Consider the following 21,171-nt stretch of genomic DNA (forward strand, 5'->3'; position numbering starts at 1 on the left):
CATGGATTACTTTTTGCGCTTATTAATGAACGCATCATTATTCCAAAAATAACACTTTTCTTCTAACTTTGTTCCTAAAAATAAGAATTGCTTGTCTTTATATTAAATTAGTTGCACAATATGTTTTTACAACTACTACATTTAGCTTGAGTTATATCCCTTGGCATATCACAACATTTCACCTAATTTTGGACTTGTAGCCAGCTAGGAGGTGTTCAGGGTCAAAGTTAAGGTGTTTTATATTGAATATTTACCCCAGTAAGATGTTGATGCAGATCAATCACTTGTAAGCTAACAGTTTCCTCCTCAGCAGATGCCGACATCCCATAACATTCATCATCTGACACCTGCTGTGGTGGCGTCTGTATCTTGCCTCCTTTAATCCGAGACTTTTCTTTCACACGGGCACTGGGTGATTTTGCCCGTCTTGATTTCTCATCTTCCTCTTTCCTACTTTCACTACTAACTGCCCGACGGGAGGCAAAGTCATCCCCTACCCCCGAAGCAGGCGATACTGTTGGAGGCAGGGACCCATTGTCACTCCCTTCTACATACCGACTCATCGGTTCATTGCTGCCAGTCAAAGCTGACACAGGTTCTGGTGAAAACTTTGAACTACTTTGTAACTTTTTGTTTGCTGAATCTATTTGATCTCCCTGACCACCAAGAGAATTTTTCTCTGGTTCCGGTGGAGAATTTCCTCCACTCACCACACCTACGATGGTCGGTGGTTGAGAGATACGTGCCAGAGCAGGAGATAAATCCTTCACAGAAAATTTCACATTTCCTGGACTAACATCGGAATAATGTCGTCTCATATTTTTTGTTGTAGTACGTTTATGAATTTCTTTGGGACTTTCTGATGATGATCGACTATCCATTGACCCACTTAATCGACTACTATCGGCTGAAGCACTAAGGTCAAGATCGTCCACAGTACGAGGTGAAGAGTCAGCAGAGTTTGACAACAATGAAGAGGTAGATTTTTTACTGCCAGTCTGTAGGTCCATAACAAGGCGGATTGCTTTTAACCAATTGTTCCGTATCCCAGATGTCATAGCAGCGAGGACATATTCCCCATTGCGTGACTGAAATGAAAAACCAAACATTAATTTCACATTAAGGGTAAAAAAAGGCCATAATAACTAGAAAACAATACTTCTCTTTTTTACCTTAATACCAACTACAAGTAAAACCAATTCAACTTTATTAAACCAGTTATATTGACAGCAGTAATTTGATGGCTACAAATTAGCATCAAAGAGAAGTAAGTAAACCAATAAAGACACAATATCAGTATTACAATGGAATGTGTACCATACAGTGTTAGTCTGTGTACAGGCCCATCTTCTTCAGTTCTAATGACTCGTTAACGTATAAGCAGGTCTATTTTGTATTATCAAATAAAAATATATTGGAAAAAATTAATGCAGATTAAATAGACTTTTAATCTGAGAAATAGTACATATTATAAAAGTTTCATCTAAACAAGTAGATCATTTTCTGGCTAAGACTTTTTGTAGTGAATGGTGCCTGAAATTAGATGAAGTACTGGGGAATACTTTAAAAAAAACGGATGATGTCTTTAACTTTTTGGGGCCTTCCCCCATACCTTGATCCTGAAGCCAAAGTTACGACCAATGTCCACCTCGGAAATGTCGAAACATGTGGAGAGATCAATACGACCGTCTAGAGTATTGCTTTCTTCTGCCTGAGCATCTTTGTAATACCGCAATGAGTTTCCAGTCAATACAAACCAATGCTTCTTCCAGTCCTATAGGATTGATACAAAAAAAGTTTGTAAGGTTAAAATATATTAAAATCTAAAGTCTACAAAAATACATCAGGAGTAAACTTGATAATAGGTGATTAGCACGTCAAAGACTGATTAGCCTATAGACTAATATAAAGGATCTCTATATATTACTCTATAATCGGTGTTTGACTTGAAAACGTGCTAAACAGGATATAAGTATATTGTATGATCATGTTACATAGTATTTTATGTGTTAAGAGTTATGGCTCAGATCAGAATAAAAAACTGTGATGATGTCACGTTTTACTCTGTATAACTCCATGTTACCATTACCCTGTATAACTCCATGTTCCCATTACCCTGTATAACTCCATGTTCCCATTACCCTGTATAACTCCATGTTCCCATTACTCTGTATAACTCCATGTTCCCATTACTCTGTATAACTCCATGTTCCCATTACTCTGTATAACTCCATGTTCCCATTACTCTGTATAACTCCATGTTCCCATTACTCTGTATAACTCCATGTTCCCATTACTCTGTATAACTCCATGTTCCCATTACCCTGTATAACTCCATGTTCCCATTACTCTGTATAACTCCATGTTACCATTACTCTGTATAACCCCATGTTCCCATTACCCTGTATAACTCCATGTTACCATTACTCTGTATAACTCCATGTTCCCATTACCCTGTATAACTCCATGTTACCATTACTCTGTATAACTCCATGTTACCATTACTCTGTATAACTCCATGTTACCATTACTCTGTATAACTCCATGTTCCCATTACTCTGTATAACTCCATGTTCCCATTACTCTGTACAACTCCATGTTCCCATTACTCTGTACAACTCCATGTTCCCATTACTCTGTATAACTCCATGTTCCCATTACCCTGTATAACTCCATGTTCCCATTACTCTGTATAACTCCATGTTACCATTACCCTGTATAACTCCATGTTCCCATTACTCTGTATAACTCCATGTTCCCATTACTCTGTATAACTCCATGTTACCATTACTCTGTATAACTCCATGTTACCATTACTCTGTATAACTCCATGTTACCATTACACTGTATAACTCCATGTTACCATTACTCTGTATAACTCCATGTTACCATTACTCTGTATAACTCCATGTTCCCATTACTCTGTATAACTCCATGTTACCATTACTCTGTATAACTCCATGTTCCCATTACTCTGTATAACTCCATGTTCCCATTACTCTGTATAACTCCATGTTCCCATTACTCTGTATAACCCCATGTTCCCATTACACTGTACAACTCCATGTTCCCATTACTCTGTACAACTCCATGTTCCCATTGTGTTATCTAACTACATTGTCCTACAGGCTCACCTTCTCTGATGACCCCTGCTTGATCAGCCAGCCTTTCTTCATGTACATCAGATCCTACAAAATACATCACATAAAGATCACAAAGTATACATCATGTTTTTACAAATACAGAAAATGTACCACCAAAAGGTATATAACAGTCCTTGATAAAACATCAATGAAGTGTATACGAGAATAATTTTATTTTTCACTTCACAATCTTTCATCATTTTATTTTTGCAATCCACTGATAAATACATTTTCAATATGGTACATTAGTCAACAAGTAATCATGGTTATAATATAAAAACCAACATATGGTACATTAGTCAACAAGTAATCGTGGTTATAATATAAAAACCAACATATGGTACATTAGTCAACAAGTAATCATAGTTATAATATAAAAACCAACATATGGTACATTAGTCAACAAGTAATCGTGGTTATAATATAAAAACCAACATATGGTACATTAGTCAACAAGTAATCGTGGTTATAATATAAGTACCCATAGAGATATTGACAGTCACTGTAATGTTTGTGGACTACGTTACGTACCTCATATTTATTAGAAGGTGACCCTTGGCTTTGTGGAGAACTCCCAGAAATGGATGGCTGTGACCTACTTCTACTTGCTGCTTGGAACTCAGTTGACTTGGCCATCTACAACACAAAGCACATTCAACTAATGAGGAAAGTGGATATGAAATAAAATTTGTAGCAAAAAACGAAAAGTTAATTTTCTAGCCTCTGAAAAATAAACAAAAGATGTTCTTCCTTCTGAAAAGGACCAAATTAGACCTGTATACCCTACAAATTGTTCATCCTAACTCGTATCTGTATACCCTACAAATTGTTCCTCCCAACTCGTATCTGCAAATATCATGTATCCGACATATTGTTCCTCCGGACTTACATGTACATGTATGTCATATGCCATACAAGAATGTCAGAAAAGATAGCCTAATCTGAAAAATATATTATCTTCCACAGGGTGTCAGATTGAACAGTTCAATATAGCCTACATGTCATGTCCCAGAGGCTGTCAGAATTGACATATATAACCTATGCATCATGTCCTAGAGGGTGTCAGATTAGACAGGTTTATCCTCATGGTATAAATCAATGATCAATGATAAATCCATAGAAATTCAGATACAAAAATCTCCACAATTTCACATAGCAGAGAAAATCCAACAGCATGGCCAAACTCGACTGTACCAAGTGGATCTCCCATATCAAATGAATGCAGACCTATTTTGACTCATCATTTATACCTATCAGTATCATATTCAACTCTATTCCCTAAAATGCACCAACATTCTGAAACAGGATTAAATTTCTCTGTGTAATCAAGGTTTTATATGTAGAGCTGACTGTTAGGGTACATGTACAGATAATAAAGTATAATGTTACCACTGCCCTCAACCCTATTGTGATGGTATGTAACAATTCACCATGAATCATCCTGTCTCGAGATCAAACGAAACTGTCTGCACTATCTTGTACAGCAATTATTTCCAACATAACAACACTACCTTGCCTTTAGTTATACTCACAATACATCAAATTAAATTTGATGTTTTAATTTTTTGTTTATTTATTGATGAACTTTTTGTTGGTGAAATGAATTGCAGTTTAACCTTCAAATTTTTGTTTTTGAATTTTGTTTGTTTTTTCTGTACAGAGTCTTAAGAAAAATATCTTGGTATAAAAATGATGCAAGCTGTCACTGATCAAGGATATGGTTTTTTTCTTTTAAGATAAAATGACAACGTTAACGTGAACCAACATCAAACATAATGATGGTGTCTAATGATTTCCATTTGGCTTCACATGATCCACATGTAACTCTGTATAAAGGACAACTACCCAAGGACTACGAGGTACCCAGCTTTTTTTGCCTTTTGTTTTTTTTTTGTTAAGGAAAAATAAAATAAACCAAATTCCTATGCAGGACACATTGATTGACAAAAAACAAGAACTTTGGGAAGACAATAGCATTTTTATTCTATGATTTGGGGGATGACGATGGTATTTTGATTCTATGATTTGGGGGATGACGATGGCATTTTGATTCTATGTGAAATACAGAAGAGCTTGTACAGTAATGTAATTATCATCAGTAACTTTGGAACACTAGACAGATTACTTATGTGTTATAAGTTATTCGTCAGGTATATTAAGTGTACTTGGCAAACTCCAAATATATTTCAACATGTAGAAGACTATATATACAGAAGTATTTGAATATTTGTCTATCGTTGTCACCATGCTTTGTGTCAAAAGGAAAAAAAACATTTTGCAAAAAAAAAAGGTGTTTATCTTATAGCCTTATAAATGAACTGAGCAAACACTATATTTTCACAATCAATGGACAACTGTTTAGTGCTGACAGTAATCCTTTCACCATGTTTTATATATCTTACACCTAAGCGAATGCCATTGAAAGTGTACATATTAATTTAAACTGATGGACATCTACATACAGAATACCTATCAGCAATGTAACACTAAACATTGTGTATTTAAACACATGCTGTGATGTATTCCCTACTGCCATGTTACACCTGTACACATTTAACTACATTGACAGGTCCTCGTTAAGTTACAGGTGCACTTATCCTAACAAAACAACAATATTGCTTATATAATTATTTGGATGTCTCTCAAACCATAAAGTATAGGATAAATTGTATCCTGAAATAGATCTCTCATTTTTCAGACATTTTGTACACAGTATGTGTACAGGTATACCTCCTTGCCTAACAACATAAGGATACACCTATTTGTCTAATTTCTATGTCAATTTGCCTGAATTCATCAAGAATAACTCTCATCTACTTGAATATATACTCCTTGAAATCCTTCCCCAAGCATCTACAATACATGTATATCATTCAGAATTAATTTGCATATTATATAGCAGTAATCCGTTTAACTGTGTCCACCTATATACTTACATATGCACATCTGCATAAGCAAACTCCAGAATTTAAGTAAGACACAACACTCTAGTTGAGAATCTTTTTGTTGTAAATATTCCAAAACTGATGTCTGGTGAATCTTCATATACACGTGCACTTACATGCATGTACCTGTAATTTTCAGTCTATTTTCCCAAGTAGTAATTTCATTACATTATCTATCCAAACAACACATTTGGTCCTGTATCATACCAAGATACTGAGGACACCACACGTTTGGTCCTATATCATACCACGTTACTGAGGACACCATACCTTTGGTCCTATATCATACCACGTTACTAAGGACACCATACCTTTGGTCCTATATCACACCACCTTACTGAGGACACCACACCTTTGGTCCTATATCACACCACGATACTGAGGACACCACACCTTTGGTCCTATATCATACCACGTTACTGAGGACACCACATCTTTAGTCCTATATCATACCACCTTACTGAGGACACCACACCTTTGGTCTTATATCACACCACGTTACTGAGGACACCACACATTTGGTCCTATATCATACCACGTTACTGAGGACACCACACGTTTGGTCCTATATCATACCACGTTACTGAGGACACCACACGTTTGGTCCTATATCATACCACGTTACTGAGGACACCACATCTTTAGTCCTATATCATACCACCTTACTGAGGACACCACACCTTTGGTCTTATATCACACCACGTTACTGAGGACACCACACATTTGGTCCTATATCACACCACCTTACTGAGGACACCACACCTTTGGTCCTATATCATACCACCTTACTGAGGACACCACACCTTTGGTCCTATATCATACCACGTTACTGAGGACACCACACCTTTGGTCCTATGTCACACCACCTTACTGAGGACACCACACCTTTGGTCCTATATCATACCACGTTACTGAGTACACCACACCTTTGGTCCTATATCATACCACGTTACTGAGGACACCACACCTTTGGTCCTATGTCACACCACGTTACTGAGGACACCACACCTTTGGTCCTATGTCACACCACCTTACTAAGGACACCACACCTTTGGTCCTATATCATACCACGTTACTGAGGACACCACACGTTTGGTCCTATATCATACCACCTTACTGAGGACACCATACCTTTGGTCCTATATCATACCACCTTACTGAATACACCACACCTTTGGTCCTATGTCACACCACCTTACTGAGGACACCACACCTTTGGTCCTATGTCACACCACGTTACTGAGGACACCACACGTTTGGTCCTATGTCACACCACGTTACTAAGGACACCACACCTTTGGTCCTATGTCACGCCACCTTACTGAGGACACCACACCTTTGGTCCTGTATCATACCACATTACTGATGACACCACACCTTTGGTCCTATATCATACCACCTTACTGAGGACACCACACGTTTGGTCCTATATCACACCACGTTACTGAGGACACCATACCTTTGGTCCTATATCATACCACGTTACTGAGGACACCACACCTTTGGTCCTATGTCACGCCACCTTACTGAGGACACCACACCTTTGGTCCTATATCACACCACCTTACTGAGGACACCATACCTTTGGTCCTATATCACACCACGTTACTGAGGACACCACACCTTTGGTCCTATACCACACCACCTTACTGAGGACACCACACCTTTGGTCCTATGTCACACCACCTTACTGAGGACACCACACCTTTGGTCCTATGTCACACCACGTTACTGAGGACACCACACCTTTGGTCCTATATCACACCACGTTACTGAGGACACCACACCTTTGGTCCTATATCACACCACCTTACTGAGGACACCATACCTTTGGTCCTATATCACACCACCTTACTGAGGACACCACACGTTTGGTCCTATATCACACCACCTTACTGAGGACACCACACCTTTGGTCCTATGTCACACCACCTTACTGAGGACACCACACCTTTGGTCCTATATCACACCACCTTACTGAGGACACCACACCTTTGGTCCTATATCATACCACCTTACTGAGGACACCACACCTTTAGTCCTATATCATACCATGTTACTGAGGACACCATACCTTTGGTCCTATGTCACACCACCTTACTGAGGACACCACACGTTTGGTCCTATATCATACCACCTTACTGAGGACACCATACCTTTGGTCCTATATCATACCACCTTACTGAGGACATCACACCTTTGGTCCTATGTCACACCACGTTACTGAGGACACCACACGTTTGGTCCTATATCATACCATGTTACTGAGGACACCACACCTTTGGTCCTATGTCACACCACCTTACTGAGGACACCACACCTTTGGTCCTATGTCACACCACCTTACTGAGGACACCATACCTTTGGTCCTATGGCACACCACCTTATTGAGGACACCACACCTTTGGTCCTATATCACACCACCTTACTGAGGACACCACACCTTTGGTCCTATGTCACACCACGTTACTGAGGACACCACACATTTGGTCCTATATCACACCACCTTACTGAGGACACCACACCTTTGGTCCTATATCACACCACCTTACTGAGGACACCATACCTTTGGTCCTATATCACACCACGTTACTGAGGACACCATACCTTTGGTCCTATGTCACACCACGTTACTGAGGACACCACACATTTGGTCCTATATCACACCACCTTACCGAGGACACCACACCTTTAGTCCTATATCATACCACGTTACTGAGGACACCACATCTTTAGTCCTATATCATACCACGTTACTGAGGACACCACACCTTTGGTCCTATATCATACCACGTTACTGAGGACACCACATCTTTAGTCCTATATCATACCACCTTACTGAGGACACCACACCTTTGGTCCTATATCATACCACGTTACTGAGGACACCACACCTTTGGTCCTATATCATACCATGTTACTGAGGACACCATACCTTTGGTCCTATGTCACACCACCTTACTGAGGACACCACACGTTTGGTCCTATATCATACCATGTTACTGAGGACACCACACCTTTGGTCCTATGTCACACCACCTTACTGAGGACACCACACCTTTGGTCCTATGTCACACCACCTTACTGAGGACACCATACCTTTGGTCCTATGTCACACCACCTTATTGAGGACACCACACCTTTGGTCCTATATCACACCACCTTACTGAGGACACCACACCTTTGGTCCTATGTCACACCACGTTACTGAGGACACCACACATTTGGTCCTATATCACACCACCTTACTGAGGACACCACACCTTTGGTCCTATATCACACCACCTTACTGAGGACACCATACCTTTGGTCCTATATCACACCACGTTACTGAGGACACCATACCTTTGGTCCTATGTCACACCACGTTACTGAGGACACCACACCTTTGGTCCTATATCACACCACCTTACCGAGGACACCACACCTTTAGTCCTATATCATACCACGTTACTGAGGACACCACATCTTTAGTCCTATATCATACCACGTTACTGAGGACACCACACCTTTGGTCCTATATCATACCACGTTACTGAGGACACCACATCTTTAGTCCTATATCATACCACCTTACTGAGGACACCACACCTTTGGTCCTATATCATACCACGTTACTGAGGACACCACACCTTTGGTCCTATATCATACCATGTTACTGAGGACACCATACCTTTGGTCCTATGTCACACCACCTTACTGAGGACACCACACATTTGGTCCTATGTCACACCACCTTACTGAGGACACCACACCTTTGGTCCTATATCACACCATGTTACTGAGGACACCACACATTTGGTCCTATATCATACCACGTTACTGAGGACACCACACCTTTGGTCCTATGTCACACCACCTTACTGAGGACACCACACCTTTGGTCCTATATCATACCACCTTACTGAGGAAACCACATACCTGGTATTGTAACATTGCTGAGGACGCCACAGCACAGGTCACCCCACCTCCGATACATATAACTATCTGTCACTTACAGTCCACACAGACAGGCGTTATCAGTATAAGTGCCCCATCCTCGCACCAATATCTCAGTTCAGATGTCATTCCATTCAAAAGCATCCCTTCCCACAGTAATAAATCCATCCTTAAGATATTACTGGACAGTCCTATAGTAGAATTTAGGGGAGACAGCATCATTTCTGTCTTGAAAATTTAACATTTTTTGCCTATATGCATTACCACCTGAGAGCTGTGTGTATATACAATTACCTGTGTATGTCACCTAGTAGCTTGGCTCCATAAATGGGTTACTATGTCTAGCAATCCTGGACATATCATGTAAATGTTAAAATTTTACAGGAAAACTGGATAAATTCTAATGAAAGTTAAAGATAAAGAGTGTGTGCTGGGATAGGCTAGGTAATTTACTGTGTGTGTTGTGACCTATGGTAACTGAAGAGTTTGTGTTGTTGTGCCTGTAACAGCCAGAAAGGTATGTCTCTGTGACCAAGCACCTGTACTTTCTATCTACAAATTGTATCGACGTAAAATCTTCAATGAATCATGTCCCCTATCAAGTCATCATCTCAAAACTTTCTTAAATTCAATTTCCTAAGTTTTGTTTCTTTGGACCCTTAGTTTGACCATCTTCTATTTCCCAGCAAGGGGCCCAGAGGGCCTGCATCACTCAACTGGATATTTCAGTAATCATGGGCCAGGTGAGCTAAAAATCATCCATACTTCAACATTATTGCCACTTTCCCTTATCAAGAGACAATTCTGTGTGTCAGACACAACAACAGGGCAACTACAGTAAATCTAAAACCTCAAAATACTTACTCAAACACTAAATAAGAAATGTTTCTAAGTCTACTCCTCCAGGCTATGCTAACAATAAAGAGAATGACTTGGTAGTCCTAGCTTGAGAGGACCAGCCATGTTTCAAAATTTATTTCTCATCTCAGATTAATGGATGAAAGTACGATATTAAAAAGTTCCAATTTACCCTAGGAAATACATGATCCTCCCAATAGACACCAACTTATGCCTCCTGTATTCTGACCATTCAGATAAGGTAGGAGATATATTTTGAAAGACAACAATATGAGGAAGTTGATACACACACCATAATAGTTTAAACAGATAGGGTAATTCATTCTCAACAACTATGGTTAACTGTCCTGTCAGCGAGAGCTCAGTATAATAAAGACCCCTATTACCTGTGGGAATACATCAAAACAGACTTTTATAAAATTGTCTCCTACCTTAATAAGCTAAACATTGACCACATCTGATTGTAGTTTGTTAACACTTTGTTATTAACATCATGAATTGGTATCAGATCAGGGGACGATAAACAGGACATCATGATCAGAACCAGGGGACAACAGGGCATCAAGTCAGGGGACAAACGGCATCGGGTCAGGGGACAAACAGGACATCGGGTCACAGGGGACAAACAGGACATCGGGTCAGGGGACAAACAGGTCATCGAGTCAGGGGACAAACAGGGCATCGAGTCAGGGGACAAACAGGGCATCAGGTCACAGGGGACAAACAGGGCATCAGGTCAGGGGACAAACAGGGCATCAGGTCAGGGGACAAACAGGACATCGGGTCAGGGGACAAACAGGGCATCAGGTCAGGGGACAAACAGGGCATCGGGTCAGGGGACAAACAGGACATCAGGTCAGGGGACAAACAGGGCATCGGGTCAGGGGACAAACAGGGCATCGGGTCACAGGGGACAAACAGGGCATCAAGTCAGGGGACAAACAGCATCAGGTCAGGGGACAAACAGGGCATCGGGTCAGGGGACAAACAGGACATCGGGTCAGGGGACAAACAGGACATCAGGTCAGGGGACAAACAGGACATCAGGTCAGGGGACAAACAGGGCATTAGGTCAGGGGACAAACAGGACATCGGGTCAGGGGACAAACAGGACATCAGGTCAGGGGACAAACAGGACATCGGGTCAGGGGACAAACAGGACATCGGGTCAGGGGACAAACAGGACATCAGGTCAGGGGACAAACAGGACATCAGGTCAGGGGACAAACAGGATCTTGACACAGGGGACAAAAACATAACAGGTCAGGTTCAGGAAGCTACTTACAAATTAAGATCATTAGCTACCACTTATTTATTACATTTGATATGAATGTACGTGGTAAGAAAATCTTCATTGCAAAAAAGTTGTTCTTAATAACTATCTCCTACTTTCCTTTTAGCTAACCAAAATGTATAAGGTTAAAAACAGCATTACTTCATAGGCAGCAAGTATCAGGGAGGTTGTAAGGTACCCATACAACAATAAAATCTAACCCTTATTTAGAGTATTCCTTTACCATACAACAATAAAATCTAACCCTTATTTAGAGTATTCCATTACCATACAACAATAAAATCTAACCCTTATTTAGAGTATTCCATTACCATACAACAATAAAATCTAACCCTTATTTAGAGTATTCCATCTCCACAGAAGTAGTCAAGATCTCATACCCAAGACAGTTTAATCAAATTGATACCTCATCAGCCAGTAATGTCGGTATATACTGATAGCTATGGGGCCTATAATACCACAGGGTAAGTCCTGGGCACACATAGGCATGTCCATGGTATTTACCAAGATAAGGAAGCCTTTTACTCATAGTCTTAATGTAACACGGTAGCTGTATACATACAAAGTTCTTCATGACATTCTTATGTGTCAGTCATTAATGTCACAAACAATCCAAAACAACGATAGGTCAAAATTTAGTCTATTCTAAAGTACTAATTGAACGTTAGTGAGATTTTAATGGGTTCCAAACCTAGATTATACTCTGAGGGGTATATCTTATCCCTCCTCTAACAAAAACTTCTCCTTCATTGTGAATGTGAAAATATGAAAAGTCAACAACTTGTATGTTTTGAACTTAGTTCTTTTCATATGAATGAAAACGTTCTAAAGAAGCAATCAAATGCTTTCAAGGTATTTTCTGAGTAATGGAACAGGTTAACTTCAAGGTAAACACTTATCTATGTTACTGGTGCTGTATGTTTTAATGACTGGTAAGCACATCCAACTGTTAATACAAAATGGCTGGGGCGGTTACCGACGTAAAAAAAATAGACCTACTAAAGCATGTTAAACAGACAGATTGAAATCGCCATTCAACAGCCAGTACTAACATTTTGATAACATTCGAGGTTAGACCTTGTGTATAATGCTAACTGGTAAGATCGCGACTTGCCAGCGACATTTTGTCTTTGTGTCGACAGGTGATCTCCCGATCTCATACATTAGACATGCATGCCTTCAAGTCATATCTATACAGGCTTTGTTCAATATTATTAAAACAAATTTATATAATAAAACAAACAAAAAAATTTAGGTTTTACGATTCATTCTAGTTGATTCAGCATAACTATGGTACAAGCTTTGATAGAATATGTTACAACAAAAGAATTTCAATCATTCCATAAATGATGGGAATGTTTTACGGTTATACAACATGCATCTAAATAACTGCACATTGAAACCTATAGCATCAATCACATAACCTCAAAAAACGATATCTGGACACTAGACTTACTACTGTTATATACCCGGTACTTATTTCAGACAATATGGAGAAGTTGTCCATCCTCATCTACACAATGCTACATTGTTACTTGGCTCCTACCTTAATAGGAATAGCCAAAATTAAATTGTTATGTGGGATCTTCTCACCTGACGTAACTTTTGATTTTTCCATATGTACAAGTCAACATAGAGCTCCAGATGGTTGATCAGGTACATATAATCCTTCATGTCTAAACTTTCAGCTTCATCAGCCATATTGCTTCTGATGACCACTTCTCTCTTCTCAAATACCTTACTCTCAATGTCATCAATAGTATAACACACCAATTCCTATAGACCCCGGTGAGAAACACAACTCCTTTACAAGTTAGTTGTATGTTGATTCCTATAGACCCCGGTGAGAAACACAACTCCTTTACAAGTTAGTTGTATGTTGATTCCTATAGACCCCGGTGAGAAACACAATTCCTTTACAAGTTAGTTGTATGTTATCTCCACTGCTTGCTATTGTATAGGATTCAAAATCAACAGTTCCAGGTAAAACTCAGGTGTTAAGGCATTGTCAATAAATCGAACAATATCCATGAAATCTAAAGTGTCGTACTGAAAAATAGCATTATTGCACTGATGAATTGAACATGACAGAGTTCATTTGAAATTTCCTCACACAAAAGTACCGTTTTTGCAGTCTGCCATTGTTGACAGGAAGGTAGTAAAATTTCACAGTTCGACCTTTGACACCAGTATGTCTGTGAGTTGTTTGTACATGCCTGCAACATTCTGAGTTACCCAACATTATTCATTCGTTACTATTCATGTTTAAATCCAAGATATGAATACACTGGTGTTTTCTTTAATGGATGTCCTTCCTCAGGCTGTATATGACATTAGTGAACATGTCTAATACTATTGGTAACACTGTGAAATGTTCCTCTGTATAGTATTAATTAAGAGCTGGTACACGCCCTCTCCAATATTTCCATCTGAAAGGATCATTCTTACATCCTTTCCTAATATTTTCCATTAATGCTGGTCGACATTTAGATAAAAGCCTTCTAATTTAAAATTCAAACTATCGAAAATTTTTACAGCTAGTCTTTGCCCAATAGAGAATTTAAAATTCTTGTTTTCATGTATTCCTCTTGCTTAGTGGAGACTGACTGTACTGATAGGGGTTTAACATGAGCTGATAAGGAGAGCCTAGTCATATCTACCTGTGTAAAATACCTATACAAATCACATCACTTGAAAAGCGATCTATTGATTCCCAATGTCCAGTTTACCAGCTCCCCCTGAAAGATCCGGTCATTTCATTCTGAAGCTTGTATCAACAGCATGGTAAGAGATCTAGTAGAGTAATCGCCAGAGTCAACCAATTATTGAGATTGTATTTGATCATTGGTGGGTACCACGTCCATGAGCACCACTTAGATCAACCTGTCATACAAACATCTCAGCTAATCCTGCAGTCCTTAGGCCACCTCCAGCCACGGCTGTCAAAAATCATTTCAAATTCCATATGTACACACATTCAAGATTTGATTAACGTGAAATATGCAAGCAAAGCTTACCACCACTTTCTAAACAAGAACATCTAAAATTTCACTAAACCAAGGAACAGAAGCCAGTTTATATATTGACATCTACTTAAAATGTTTTCCAACCAAGTCAATCAATACCCGTTATTGATTTAAGACAAGGTTCATTTGTCAATGATTCAACCTTATAAACACTTTGGTACATAACTCAATTACGGTGATCTTGAATGGTCCATATCATAAACACTAAGCAGCCTTTTTATTCTCATCTATAACAAACTAATGTATGTAACCACATGGCCGTATCCTGATCCAGTGTTGACTTGCTATCAGTGACATTTCAACACTAAATGTGTATAAGGATCTGCAAGACTTCCAAACCGTGAAATGTTTCCATACAAATTGAAATCCAGGACTCAAAAACCGACTGGATTTTCTTTTATAACTTTGCCAAACATCCACGCGCCAAACAGACAATGTGTACAATACTGGCCCATCAGTAGATGTTCAATACCAATAATATTCTGGTTATCAGCTAAACAAAGGCCTAGATACAACATTTAAATTAGATACGCCCCAGGTTTTTCTTGCTTGTCGTAAATTGTGGAAGATGATCATTAATAGGTCATAGATCCTCGTCTATAGCCTGTGTGATTGTATATTAGGAATCAACCAACCATACTGCTGTCTTGATAATTACAGATTTTTTTTTAAGTAAATATTTTGAAAATTCATCATGGCAGTTAGTAGTTAGATAGTATGTTAACTAGATAAAGCTGAACCTACCACCAAACTGGTCTGAACACCTGTGTCTTCAGTTAACTAGATAACAGGAATATATTCTGTACAATTATATTTAATTACTGCCTATGTTAATTACCAAAGATGCTAATTCCTATAATTATCAAAGTCATCAACAGATATTGTTTGGAAATTTTGCTGAATATTTTATGTTTAAATCAGTTACCATTCCTGAACAACACAACAGAAAAATCAGCATTCATTAAAAACAGCAGAAATCCAAACAATGATAACATTTCAAATGATCTGTGTTAACACATAAACTTGCCGTCCAATTGTTCTACGCTAGGAATGAGACACAGTATATGTGAGTGTACCATGAGAGATTTATTGAAGTATTGACAAGAAATAACCCTATAGGATTACTATAACCTCATATTTCTTGTCTTGTATTGCTTTGTTACAAACTTGTCACCATAAACTCCAGGTAATGAAACCTCAATGAATTATAGATTTCATTGCATTTTAAGTCCTCCAAGCAACCTTCAAAGAATGATTAGATAACAGCTTACTGTGTGTCGCTCTATGTCGTAACAAACATATCACTGGTTCTCAAATTTTATATATATATAAATCAAACTAAGGTACCACAATGAGTCACTTAAAGATATTCTAAAAGAATATTATTTAATACATCATATATCCCATGAGGCCACAAACACTCCGACCAGGTAAGGTTATGTTTGGTCTCTCCTCAGTTATAGATACTTTTACCCACTCTACTAAATTACCTTCATAATGATTACGTATGTACTTCACTGGTTAAATTGATTTCAGATATACATCATAAATAAAAATTATTTTAGATATGTGATTAGTCACGTCTTCAATGTTCTTAATCTAATCAGAAATTTGTCTGTCGCAATACATTTTCAAATCCTGATATTTTCAATCTACACAGCAAATAATTAAGTAGAATCAACAAGGATAAGTCATACTTCCTGATGTAATTATATACATTTAATTATTTTCTAATGTGATGGATTTTCTAACAGCAGATACAGACTATGATCAACTATCTTGTTACAATCTTTCTACAAACTGAAACAAAGCAGCGAAGTAGCATTATTTAAAACATTTAAATCTAACTTACATTTCTGTGGAAGTTTCCCCACCTAATTCTCTGTGGAGTCACATGTTTCTTATTTCTATCAATTTCACATTCTCTTTTGGAAAAAAATTTCTTTTTACATAATTTTCTTCACCATTAGAAACGCAGTAAATTCTGTTCTGGTGAGTTCTCCAAGCAACTGTTCACTAATAGCAATGTAGCAAGTACAATAAACCCTCCTAACTGTCTCTTACACACTTCAATGAGAAATTTTCTTCACAACTACAGTCCTGTCTATTGCTGTGGAAAAGCTTCTCACTCACTAACATGTTTAACAGGTAGGACGATAAATCAGATTTGAACTTAAATTCTTTTCCATGCGTTTAAATAAGGGGAGATAACAACTTGTAATTTGAATGGTTTCTTATCAAAAAGGTTTATACACTACTTTCTCTCATGTCAAATTTAATTACAGTGAGACAAATGACCAATTTTCTAATGATTTCATGGATCAGATTGGACAGAAGGTAGTAAGGCACTAGTTAAATTCAGGAAGACAAACAAGTACAATACCATTCAGGAAATGCATAATGTATTTGGTGACACATCACTTGAGTGACATTTAATCCATACAAATGATGTAGTAATTAATTCCTGGCTCTGTCCTGCCTTGGTAGGTGCCCTTTGATGTGTCTTGTGAGTGTTGACCCAGGATGTATTTTAGGCAACAGTGATGTCATGTAGACAGAAAGGTCAAGGTTACTAGGTTAGGCCATCAAAGGAAAGGGCCCGTCAAAATAGAGTTTATATATGGTAACAAATTATCAAAATATGGAAACATACAACAATTAATTTTAGGAAGAAATAAAAAATCAAATTCAAATTAATGAATTAACAATGAATAAGTTAATTGCACAACACAAATGAATGCAGATCTGGCAATTTACTGATTTTAAGGATGTACACTGCCTTATAGGTACCATTTTTTTCTAAAGAGTTCCACACACAAATACTGGAAAATATCTTGTAGGAAAGTGATGAGGACATGGTGACATCAAACTAAACAGAAGAACACACGACAACACAGACATCATTGTGACTACTAAACACTGCTGGATATTTTAAACTGGAGGTACAAATGAAAAAGGCAAACATAATTGCCTAAACAGCTGGACTTTCAAACTCAGGATGTCCAAAATGATGATAACTATTACCTCAATTTTAGCTACCTTATTTATCACTAGAATTCAAACCAGTTCTGCTAGACCTCTAACACATTAGTATAATAGGTAAATGATTAACATACTGGAACCTATGGCCAGGTACTTACAAGTCATGTCACTTTTTCCGATAAGATATTTATACTATTTATATTCAAAACAGTATATGACATATAAGTCCAGACAGTCAAGTCCTCAATGTAGACCAACTCTACACAAAGAATTTATGATGCTGTCTTAGTAATAAGTTCAATCTATAAATCTTAATAATATTTGTAACATCACAATAAAGTAAAGACCCAAATCATATCTAGGAGGGAAATACCCATCAAACATGAACATATCAACTATGATCATTCTTCATTATGCTTAATGTTTTGGAAAACTTCACAATTCAGTGTTTTACTTACCTTGAGTTCATCCGTCTGGTTCAAGTTGTTAGTGGGGACTTCATATATATCACGACGCCCAGAGGGTCGAGTTGAGGACTGACCATCTGCATGACTCGAGGCAGAAAGTCGGTCAAGACTGGACATGGACATGCGGGTACCATCTGGCTTAGGCAGGGAGAACTGGGTCGGAAAGTCCTTCATGCTTGTGGAGCGTTCCCTGTGGAGGCGGGCTCGCTCACTGGCACTCTTAGGCTTAGTGCTGGTGGACGCAGCAGAGGATTGAGTATCGGCTGTGCTCTTACGGCGTATAATTGGGATGTGACTGGAATTGACAGTCACAGTAGGGTGGGAGGATGGGGAGGAGGAAGGGTTGTTGGCAGATGCAGAGCTAGGCGTGTTAGAGTTGGGGGATGGCGGGGTGGTGGTGTTTGCAGCCAGCGTCTGCCATGTCCTGCGAGGGACAGTGCAGTAAGGGTTGTTGTAGTTGGAGTCCGCTAACACGCGGGCTGCATTCTCTATGCCGGGATGTGAAGCTGCACTTACATAATTGAGTCTATCACCAGAGCGACTAAGGAACTTGGAAGATGCTAGTCCCATACCAACATCTTTGGTATCCTCAGAAGAAAGATCATGCAGACTACTGCTCTTGCGCAAGCCCTCTTGGTAGTGTTTATCAGTCCGGTGCTTCATGTTACGGACACCTCGATATGTAGAAAAGGCTTGCTCTTTAACCTTTACCTTCTCCACCTCAAAACGATTGTTCACTGCAGGAATGTCTCCATCTGTGAGACTACTCACACTTGGTAACTTTCTGTGAGATTCTGTTGTCAGTGGCTAAAATTACACAAACAACAATAAAGTCTCAAGGGAACAGCCACATATCAACATTCAATGAGCAATAAGAGAAACACTATTATCCAAATTTATTATTTTAATTCAAACAAAATTGTTAAATCAGTAAAAAATATTTATTTAATTCACCTTTTAAAAAGTATGATGAGACTTACTAAGAATTATTAAGCAATACAGAGTTACTTCCCTTTTCCAAACTTGAATTGGTAACTGTATAGAATTATCTCCCTTGCATCAGTTAATCTACAAACCTGGACATTTTCCTTGTCTTTATTGCTGAAGATTGGCATGGTGAAGCGGCGATTTTTGGGTTTTGGTATTGACCTTGGAAACACAGAAAGCACTTCTTGCCACCTAAAACAAAACATTTGAAAGTTAAGTTAAGATCATCTGGGTATATAACAATTATCAGTTGTCCTGATCAATTATTCGAAGAGGGACTAAATTGCACGATATAGCCATTAAATATAGAGTAAAATAAATACTCAAGTGAATATCTAAACCATGAAATATTTAATATAAATACACATAAATGTATAGAAGTGCTCACCTGCTTACTGCAGAATGTGTATAATGCTGTGTTGAATGAATTTTAATTTCAGACAGGGACAACCACGAAATATTAGCCGAGTGAATAATCAATTTACACCAGATGAAGCTTACATTAGTCTATAGATATTTGGTTTTTGTTTTACAAAGTTTTTGGACTGTGGATAAATCTCAATGATACAGTGAGTTGCCCCACCCACCCCACTCCCCTGATGTCAGTATCTCCCCAACTGATGTCATATGCCAGCTCTCTCAGTATGTCCCCACCCACTGTACTGTCGGGATACCTTGGGATACCTTGGGATACCTCAATCTATCCTCTCATCCTATCTAATCCTATCAATCACTGGACTACCTATCAATATTGTTAATGGTGACCACATTGTGGGGATAAAACCTTACCACATAATCTCCTCCTTGGATCCAGCTTTGATGTAGTAGGTTTTGTTGGGGGTGATGATGTACAGAGAGTTGGTATGGGTGGTCTTTTTCTCAGCATCTCCTACCTCTGTACATTTATTCATGTCCACTGCACCTTGTGGAACTGTGTCCGGCTGAAATTTATTAGAGAAATAACATTTAATGAATTCTACTTACGGAATTTACTGTAGTAATATAATAATATTACAAACTTAAACTGGTGACAAGTGTTTGTAATACATATCATATTTATGATGATTATGTACATCATTTTGATGAATAAAGCTAAATCATAAATGAACTTACATACAGTTAGTTGCAATTAAACACTTAATACTTCTTCACTTAAAAAGAAAAAATATTCCAAAATATTCAGTGGATATTATTATATTTTTATATCATTTTCTTAATCAAGGGAAGTAACTCTTGTGGTCTTACTGCAATTAATAACTCCATAATCAATGATAAGCTTAAATTTTATATAAATAACATTTTGGTGACTGGATCAGGATGATTCCTGTGAATGAATGTGTAATTCTAATTCACAATCATTCACAGGAAAAGCCAGTATGGCTTGCTGTCAAGGAAGTCCGACTTCCTCACTGTATCACTGATTACAATTACATACTTTATTTACAAGTCAATGACAGTTTCAGCACATAATTAATGTACTTCCTGTATGTTATTGTTTCTCCTCAGCTGTAAACAATTATCAGATATGGA

General features: G+C 38.3%; 1 protein-coding gene across 7 annotated transcripts in view; it reads right to left on the reverse strand.

Moving 5' to 3' along the window:
• LOC117325959 (COP1-interactive protein 1-like) overlaps positions 1-21,171 on the reverse strand; it is a 104,887-nt gene that overhangs the window by 24,328 nt on the left and 59,388 nt on the right. For 5 of the 7 annotated variants that reach the window (XM_033882514.1, XM_033882531.1, XM_033882506.1 and 2 more), the window contains 7 exons: positions 20,431-20,582; positions 19,731-19,833; positions 18,646-19,461; positions 3,675-3,779; positions 3,135-3,188; positions 1,613-1,774; positions 255-1,088 (listed from right to left, as the gene is read on the reverse strand). In XM_033882514.1, the coding sequence (XP_033738405.1) occupies positions 255-1,088; positions 1,613-1,774; positions 3,135-3,188; positions 3,675-3,779; positions 18,646-19,461; positions 19,731-19,833; positions 20,431-20,582 (2,226 nt within the window). Of the gene's footprint in view, positions 1-254; positions 1,089-1,612; positions 1,775-3,134; positions 3,189-3,674; positions 3,780-13,772; positions 14,463-18,645; positions 19,462-19,730; positions 19,834-20,430; positions 20,583-21,171 lie in introns of those variants that run through there. The other 2 variants (XM_033882538.1, XM_033882544.1) reach the window with 2 other exon arrangements.

This window comes from Pecten maximus, chromosome 1 (genome assembly GCF_902652985.1).
Source record: "Pecten maximus chromosome 1, xPecMax1.1, whole genome shotgun sequence".
In the NCBI taxonomy this organism is placed as follows: Eukaryota; Metazoa; Mollusca; class Bivalvia; order Pectinida; family Pectinidae; genus Pecten; species Pecten maximus.